We start from the raw sequence: 9,674 nt of genomic DNA, 5'->3' as shown, positions 1-9,674 counted from the left end.
TGGTTAACTGTCACTCTCAGGTGTTCTTCCCTTATTGGTGGGGGCCATCGCTCAGTCACGCAAAGGGTGTTTTATTTTTTTTCCTGTGGGCTGTCTGGACAAGGCTGCGTTACAGGGGAAGGACAGGGTGCGACCAGCTGTCTCCTCTTACCTTTGCACCCTGAGACGTCGTTTGCCCTTCCCTAGCAGCCAATTTGCCAGCAGGGCTGTCAATCAGGCGCAGGAGTAGTACTTCAGCGCTACAGTGACAGAGGAAATTAAGCCCTCCTTCTTCCGCTTCCGAATGGATAGCTGAGCTGTCCTTTTATTTTTATTCTTCATTTTCATTGGGTAGTCTTGCTGTCAATCACAATGTGGGGCGGGAGTATGACGAGCGGGACAGTGGGCGGGAGAAGAACAAAATCTCTTCAATGATTGGTCTTCCAGCCGTCAATTCACTAAGGCTCCTCCGTGACGGGTTGGCGAGGCCGTCAATCAAGGGTGCGGACGGACAACCCGGTAGGGCGGGGCGGGACCAACTTCTTGATGTCGTGATGGGCCTCCTCGGCCGTCCGTCTACCTTTCCCTGTTGCCGATTGGCCGGGACCGCCGTCATTCTCAGGCAGCCGTCCATCCGATTGGGCAGCGCCGGGGGAGGCGGGGCGCTGCGCGGAGGCTGCGCGGGGGGACGCGGCGGGGAGGGACGGACCAGGAATTATTTTTATTTCTTTGTTTCCTGGAAAAAAAAACCCAAAACAGTTAGAGAGGGAAAAAAAAAAAAAAAAAGAAAAGAATAAGAAAAACCCGCGGGGGCGGATGGTGCTGCCGTGACCGGGGCGGGCCGGGCAGCGCGGCGGGGCCGGGGCCGGGGCGCGCGGCCGGGCCGGGCCGGGCCGGAGGCGGCCGGGAGGATGAAGCGGCGGAGCGCGGACTGCAGCAAGCTGCGGCGGCCGCTCAAGCGGAACCGCATCACCGAGGGCATCTACGGCAGGTACCGACCGGCCGCCGCGGCGCGGGGCGAGGCGGGGCCGTGACGGGGTGGGGGGAGGGGGGACCCGCGCCTCGCTCCCCTTCCCAGCCCCCCCCCCCCCCCGGTGCCTTCCCGCCGCATCCCCTCAGCGCGCCCCGCCCCCACCGGCCCTGTCACCGCGTCCCCGGCGCGACATGGCGCCCCGGCCGCCCTCGGGGCCGCCCCGGGCCCCGCCGCCCCCCGGGGGGGCAGCTGCTGGCCAAGGTGCTGCCGGCGCCGCCCGGAGGGAGCGGCCCCAGCCGCCTGCCCGGCTCTGGGGGTTTGCCGGGGCGGGGGGGGTCCCCGCAGCCCGCCGGGGAGCGGAGCGCGGCCGCCGAGTTGGTTTCCACGTGGCGGCGGAGGCGGCAGCGGGGGGCGCCGAGAGGAGCCCGCGGCGGCACGGGCGGCCTTGCCGCGCGGGGGGCCCCGCGGGCTGGCCCGGCCTCTGACCGGGCGGGCCGGGCAGGCCCCTGAAATCCGCGGAAGTAGGTAACTTTTTTCCTCAGGGCGATCTGTGCTCCATGCAGCTGCCCACGTTTTGACTTGATCGTTAGGTGATACTGGCTGAGAATAACTCACTTCGTAGAGGAGATCGCTGTGGAAACGATACATGTGTTCTCAGGCACGAGATGCACCTGTATGTTAAAATACTTGCATAGTTTCTAGTTTTTTACATGCAGGAGATGCCAGAATACTGATAGATGCTTAAAAATTTGTTTCATGTGGGCATATTTCAAACATTATGAAGAATATTATGGAGCTTTCCATTTTTTGAGTAAGTATGCCAAATCCGATATAAAACACAATAACTGTGTATCTTTGATTATAGTATCTTCCACAATGAGATCCCCTTTAAAGTGACTTCTGAAAGTTATAGTAAGGATAATGTTCCCTTTCCGTCAGTCATTTCAGTTGAAGCTTATATATGCAGTGACTAAAGACTTGATGAAATATATTTAATGCAGGTGTTAGCTTTACATGAGGAAACCAGTTAATAGTCAGCTTTGATTATAGCAAAACTGTAACAAAGCACAGCTTATCCAAATTATGAGTTCTCTGCTTGAGAATAGAGAGTATATTGTTGCTTTAGAGTTCAAGTTTTTGATGAAATGATGTTTGGAATGTTAAAGCAATACTATCTGTTGCTTGGAAGTTCATATTGGAGATGACTAGTTTCCTGAAAATAATTTAAATGTAAGCAATTGTGCTTACAAATTGTAAGCAAAGCGCTTCCTTTTCAAAAGACATTTAAAATCACATTACCTTTGAGCTGACTACCTGGAGAGGTGGTAAGAGAACGTGGGGGAAAAAAGAAAAAGATGAGGAGAACGTGAGGTGAATATGTTTGAAGTTGCATGTACAACTGTTGTAGCTGCATATATGACTAATAGAGACATGAGGCTTCTTGTAGTAAGTATTTCATTTCTCATATAATACTTTATTTCAGAAATAGGGTTTTAGCCTTTGGTTTACATAGCATCCTGATAAGCAGGAGCAGTCAGGAATTTCAAAATACTGTCCCACAGAAAGAGGAGAGAAGCTAGTATGAAGGCTTGCTTCTTTGTAAATGTATCCAGAGAGAGGATAACTTTTATATGGGTTGTGGTCTTTTCCCTTGTTTCTTTTGCTGCAGTTCTCCTTTTCTTCCACCCATGTGTAATTTGGTAGGTTATGATTATACACAGGTAGCTTCTCATATAACTGTATAGATTTCTAAATTCTTGTAATTACTATAGTTATTTACTCAACTTATCTTAATTGTGACCATCAGCTTACACAAACCCAGTAAATGCAGTTATCAGTAGGTAATATCATAGTGGCATAAACAAAGCAGCTAAGCTAAACAAATAGCATGATTGATATACTTAACTCCTCTAGGATTTTTGCTGGCTTTTTAAACTAGGACCAATCTTCCCATCCTCATTACCTCTTCAATCTTTCAATGAAGAGCTAGTCACAGCTGTCAGAAATAACTACATGTGAACATAGTTGAGATTTGCAAAGCTGAAGGGTTTTGGAACATTTGGAAGAATGAAAGAATTGTCCTGGAACAAGCCTCTGAGGGTGGGATTTACTGTATGTGTAAAGCTGAAACAGCTCACGATAAATGACAGAAAAATGGCTTATAATCACAGAGCAGATTGTTAGAAATGTAAAATTTTAGGTTGCATTAAAAATGTGAATATGCTGTCTCCCTGAGTGTTGCCTTTCTACCAACTTTGGCAGCATCGTTTTTAAGTTCCTCTAAAGGTTTACAACCTTTCTAATCTGAAGTTATGCAGCTATAGTGCTTACAGTATTTTCTCTAGTATTCATTCCCTATATTAAATAGACTGCTTGGCTTCAGCCTTTCAAAAAAATTTCTAAGTTATTCCTGCCCAATCTTCCCCCCGCCCCCCATGAAACTTCAACAGCTGCCCTCCCTGCTCCTATTAATACTGTTTATTTTTCCTCCTCTCTTTCCTTCTAGCTGATTTTTGCCCCCCCCCTCCAGTCTTGCATTTTATTTTAGCCTTGCTTCCCATCTATGGTTTTAAGCCACTTCAGGCTGTATTTAAGTGCTGCATAATATGGCATGCCAGCACTGCCATTAGCAACTTCACTCTTGTGTACTGCAAGTGAGGCCTTGGATGCCAATGGTGCAGTATCACAGCTTAAAATGATTATTGCTATCTGGCTGTTAAAGTACTGTGAAAACTTGATGAATCTAGTATGTGCAAACACGATAAAGACTCTTACTATTTAGAAGTACTTACAGCACCTTTGGAAAGAACATTATTATAATTAAAGCATAACTGTTTCCAATAAATCTCCAAAATCAACAAACTGATGGAAAGAATCACAAGATCTGTTATTTCCACAGTGTATGTTTAAAACTTTGCCTTTATACTTTTTAAGATATCTGTTGCCATTATTTTATAATGCTTGAGTGATTGACAGCTAATACTTCTGACATTGTGCTTATGTTAAAACCTTAATTGTTAATTGAAGTATTCATTATATCTGTTAAGCGATTAAAGTTTACTTGTTACTTGCTCATAGTAGCCTTCACTGATGTATTTAAAATCCTTCAGCTTTACTGCTGATACTGCTTGTTTTGGCTCTACTCAATCACATTGGCACTTGATACCAGCTTTGCAGCTGATTAAGTTCTGAGATGAATTCCCCATGCAGTCATTGCAACTGGCTTAATTTCCATGTCAGCTGACTTTTGCTATATATCATAGATGTCCTGACAGTAGTACTTAAACACTTTATGTTCCCTTAGAAATAATTTTTTTGTTTTGTTTTGTTTTTAGCCCTATGTATTTCCCTTTATCACAGGCATTACCTGGGATTGCAGCCAGTAAGTACGTAGGAGGATGTATGTGTGTCTGTAATCTCCAAGTGTTTACTGAGGTCCCTCCTCGTGGAATAGAGGCAGCCTGTGGCCCTGGGCAGCGAATACACTGGACAGCATTTCTTAGTATCATGATCCCTTTGCTAAGATGCTCGTTTGATTCTGTGTGCCACTTAAATTCTGATATGGCTTATTTCCAAGGACTGTTTTTCAGTCTACTGACAGCTGAATAAACTGTAAGGAGAAAACAATCCGTACTAACTCCAGGAATGTGGCCTCTTTTTAAGCTTTTCTTTTTTATTTTATTGTTTTTTAATCCATAATGAGTCTTCTTACTGATTTATTCTGGCACTTTCTTTATAGCTTTCGATACTGAGAAAAACACTTTTTTTTTTTTTTTTCTTGAACTGCCCTGGAGGTCTATAACAAACCAACAGTACCACCTTTTATGACCTTAAGTTAAATTCAGGTCTCAAATCTAATTTAGCTTAAATTCAAATGTGTTCTACTATGTTAGCCCCAATGGTACATGTAATACTGCTTCTCTCTGCAAGTGGCTTTCATTCCCCTGCACACTGCAGTTACCCTTGCTTTATTTTATGTGTTCTAGACTCTGGTATTTTCGGTTGAGTTACCACAGTGGTCTAACAGTTTCTCTTGTTTCATTACTACAATACTGATTGTATGCCTCCAGTTCAGCTAATATATTACACTTGCTTCCAGAATTACTGTAAGAGAGATACAGCTTTTCTGTTTTGTCTTTACTTCTGAATAAGTAGTCAGGGAGGTTTCCTGGGATTCTTTACATTTCTCTTCCTTTTGGAAAATGCACTTGGCAAGTATTTCACGTAATAGTTTCCAGTATGCATACCACATCCCAGCAATCAAGTTTTTGCTCTTGCACACTTGCTGACCTCCTTCTGTACTACTTTTATATCTGCTAATAGTACTTTTATGTATATGCAAGCACGTACAAATAAATGCACACAAATCTGTGTATTTATAATGCATGTTTTCATTTGAAGATCTCCACTGATATTCTCTAAGCATTCCAAATACTCTGTTTGGCATTGGTTGGATAACCTTGATATTTTGATTGACTCTTCAGTGATTTCACATGCATGCTAAACTTCACCTTTCTAAGGCATACCTCTGCATTTGGCACCCTGCCAGTCTCAAGATGCCTTCCCCTCCGTTGTATTGTGAGTCAGACTGCAAAATGAAACATTCCCTCAATTCTGTGAAGATTCGCTTTGCGGTCTGTGGAACTTGCTGATAATAAAGGGATAGAATAGAGGTTTAACTTGCTACCAGTTTGGATTTTGGATAGATGATTATTTTTTCCAGTGATATTTTGAATGCTTTACCTTCCAGCAAGCACAATATCTGATTGTACAGGGCAGTGAAAAGAGAACAAAGAACAACTCCCCCCCAAAAAAAAAAGAAGAAAAAAAAAAAAAGAAAAAGGAAATGGCATCTGGTGCTTGGGAGGACAATTAGGGAGGGAAATGAATTGTTTGAAAATTCAAAGGAGGAACACAGGCACTGTGGAGTTATGAATAAATCTTTAAGTTCAGTATATATTAGCAATCAACTGATGTTTCACAGGACTTACAGTACTGTAATCACTAGTCCTTCCAGGTCCGTACCCTACTTCTTTCATGAATGTGGATATTTTTTCTTCCCTACATCCTGTATTACCCTACAAGATTAGATACCATATGCTAGTTTTATAGGGAAAGCCCTGCCCTTCTTAGCTGACTTCAGTGATCTGCCCAATTTTTGTTTTTTTTTTAATGTGTATCAGACCAGAAAATTAAATGACTAAATTTTAGGTTATCTATCTGTGACCAGTTTAGGCATATGATCTTTTTCCTCCTATACTGAGAACAAAATGGGAATTAAAATTTGTACCATGGAATATATCTGAGCATTTCTAATGTAAGGGCTATTCAGGTTAGAAAACACTTCTGTCTAGAGAATATTATTTCTAAGTGAGGATACTGATACAGCAGCTATCAAAATTGGAGAAGTGTGTGGATGTGCCTAGAAAGATCAATGAATTTCAGAGGTTCACAGACAACTAATAGCTGGTGCTGGATTCCAAAGGCAGATCGGCTGTCTGACTTGTAGGATGAGTGACCTGGAGGGGAGGCGCAGTGGGGACTGTGACTAGATAACGATGGGAAAGCACTGAAGAAAGCACTGAGGAGAAGAGTAGTGTCTAGAAGATCTTGGAGAGTAAAGATGAAATAAGAGTGACTAGCAGAAAGCAGAGAAAGGGAGGAGGGATATTGCTAAATGTTATTACTAACTTCATTCATTCAATATTATTTGAACAGTGTCTCATGAAGCAAGATAGCAGAATAGTGGTTAGCCTGTCAAAAACAAGGAGTCTGTTAGCCTATTTTTCTTTTGTGTTTAATTCTGGCAGGATCTTTTGCAGGTATAGCTAATTTAAGCATTCACTGAGGAATTGTGTGTTCGCTAGAATTTGTAAATTAACTTATAAACTGTGCAAAAGACAGTAGTACTTGTCAGGAACAGTAAACCTTGGTGTGCGGTGTGCTTCTATGGAATAATGGAAAGCAAGATCTACATTCCTTTCTTCCTCCTACTAAGAATCATTGCCATCTGCAGACTGCAGTGTACTGCAAAGACAGCCGAGCTAGTTTTAAACTAGCTGTGTAACTGTAGCAGCATGGAAGCTCAGCACAGTTGGTAAAATCTGTCTGTTCTGAGCAGGGAGCTGATGTCAGTAGGCTGCTACCAATATCAATTTTAAAGCTAGAGTTGAGTGCTTAGCTATGCTAGGCTGCAGTCTCTGACATTGCAGTCCTCTATATACAGGCTTTAACGTTGAGGGGAGAGTGTTGATGTCCAAGACCAACTGATTAAGTGTATTCTGAGTGAGTATCTCCTAAAATATTTTATTTAAGTGTGTGCGTATAAGTGTGGTCTTGTGCAGCTGAACGCATATGTTCACAATATATATTGCACAATGGTAAACTACTGTTGAGGCCAGTGTAAGTAGATGAAGCCTTTTATAAAAGGAAATAACTTTCTTGTGTCTTAGTCTTGTATTTGTGAAATACCTACTTGCTTTTGAGTCATTTAGATGATTGAGAAGTAGTCCCTTTAATATTGTGAAAACTTTATGATGTATTTTGAATGTTACTTTAAAAGGTAAGAAAAGCCAGCATGGCATTCAAATTTGATAAGAATTTAGTATTAGAAATTACTTTAATGTCTATATTGCAAAACTCTTACTCAGCAAATGCTTTAATTTAGAGTAACATTTTACAGTTGTAAAGTATTAGTTCTGACAACTCTACTTTGTTAGCAAAAATGCATTCTCTTTATGTATTTTAGTAGCAAAAAAGTACACAATAGCCATAACTTTAACCTAAGGGGAAGTGCCCATGCAATATAACTGCTTTTCCAGCTAGACAGAATGATTGCCTCGATGCAATGCTTTTATATGTTTTTTTCTCAACTGTTAGAGCTGCACATGTACAGTTCAACAGCATGGTCAAAATGAATGTAGCTGTGACTTACAGAACCTGGTACTGCTGTTTATGCCTAGGTTCTTGGAGGTACTGTTGAACACAACTGCCTCTTAAAGATTTTCATTAATGATTTAGAGCTTTAAATAGAGTATAGCAACATATATGAACATAACCGACTAGGACAAATGTTGAGGGGTGTGTGTGTGTGTGTGTGTAATGCTTATTCTGTGGTTCATTTTTTCCTAAGAGTAGTTTTTGACAACATAGCTGGGGACAGCACTGCCTTACTTTTCAAGGTGGATGCATCATTAATTTTGTTTCCATTAAAGATATTATAGGAAGTTCTTAAGTTTATTTGAATCTTTCAGTCTTATGTTAAACTGCAGATGTAGAATAGATGTAGAACCTTGACAATAAATCAAAGTGTAGGGCTGATGTTCTCCCAGTATTGTGGTTTGGAAGCTGACCTGATGTTGCAAGTAATTTGACTGATATTTCACAAAAATCCGTTCGTGAATGTATGTCGTTCTGGCACTTTTTTTCATTTTTTATCGATCCCTGAGGGTATGAAGTGGTGGCTCTGGGACTTGAAGCAATTCACTGTTGCATGGCTACTCAGCTGTATTATGTTCATCTCCAGCTGGTGGTGTAGAGACTATTTTACAAATTTCTATAGTGGATAGGGAGTTTTATACTTTTTCATAATACCATATATGAAATAAGAACCTCACAGATACAAACGTGAGAAAATCAGTTTTATTTAACAGTTTGCAAGCATTTTCTTGTGTTTGGCAGATGAAAAATAAATTGCTACTTTGTCTGTGCACTATGATTTGTTTTAGAACTGCGTAAGGTTTGAAACTTAAGCACTATCACTTGAAGGATAACTGAAATACTTGCAGATTGGAGAGGTTTTGAACATAGAAAAGACTAGATCTAATTTAAAAGTTTCATAATAGGAAATGCCTAGAATAGCTTTACATTATGCACAGAGAAAAAATATTTGTCATTGTTTAGTAGTAAAACCAATAAAAATAAACTTAAAAATATGACTTCTCTTTCTGTGATAATTTGCTTCATCATCTTGAGATAGGTACCTTGTGGCATCTTAATTAAATAGGGCAGAGTGTTCTATCTGATGGGAAGTAGAGAGCTTACTGCCTACCATTGACTCTTAATAAATGTGATGAGTTGTAATTTGGTTGCTTATAAGCCTTTGCTTGTTTGAAACACTCTTCATAGAAGTTTTTTATTCTATGTCTTTTATGAAACTCTGGACAGCTTTGCCAATAAGTCCCATGTCTGTGAACAGTGCAGAAACTTGAGTCAGCCCTGCCTAGCTTTGTACATACTAATTCTTGGCAGCTTATCGGTAAACATCCCAGGGCAGAGTTTCACTAATGATGCTGGCAGTATGATATAAGAGGAAAAAGACGTTACTAATAAGAAAAAACTGCCCTTAATTAAAAAAACAAAACAAAACCAAACATCCTTGTTATATAAGCCAATACAGTGCAACAAGCTGGTTGCGTTTTTGGGAATAACATACTAGATCATCAGCTGCTGGATTTTGGGGGCAAGAGGGTTTTTGCTTCTTCCTCTGCAATAGAACGGATTGATCTATTCTCTCAAGTGCTACTGTGTTAATCAGCAATTATCTCGATATTTTGAGCTCTGTAGTGGAAAAGGAATGTCAGTGGTTCAAAATGCAGGACTAAGAATAAGCGACTGTGGCTTTAAAATAATTGGAAAAGGAAGTTAGACTGGCTTCAAATAACATGTGCCTCTTCCTATTATTAAAAAAATAAATATATACATATTTATATATTTTAATGGA

The 9,674-nt window shown here is 41.2% G+C and overlaps 1 protein-coding gene across 1 annotated transcript in view; it reads left to right on the top strand.

Annotated features, from left to right (window-relative positions):
• Positions 1–852: 852 nt before the first annotated feature.
• The window catches only part of MACO1 (macoilin 1), a 30,080-nt gene continuing 21,258 nt past the window's right edge, over positions 853–9,674 (top strand). Inside the window, exon 1 of the mRNA XM_062594282.1 lies at positions 853–970. Coding sequence (XP_062450266.1) covers positions 891–970 — 80 coding nt within the window. The 5' untranslated portion in view covers positions 853–890. The remainder of the gene's footprint in view (positions 971–9,674) is intronic.

Source organism: Rhea pennata, chromosome 23 (assembly GCF_028389875.1).
Source record: "Rhea pennata isolate bPtePen1 chromosome 23, bPtePen1.pri, whole genome shotgun sequence".
Lineage (NCBI taxonomy): Eukaryota > Metazoa > Chordata > Aves > Rheiformes > Rheidae > Rhea > Rhea pennata.
This window is presented reverse-complemented; position numbering and strand designations above follow the sequence as displayed.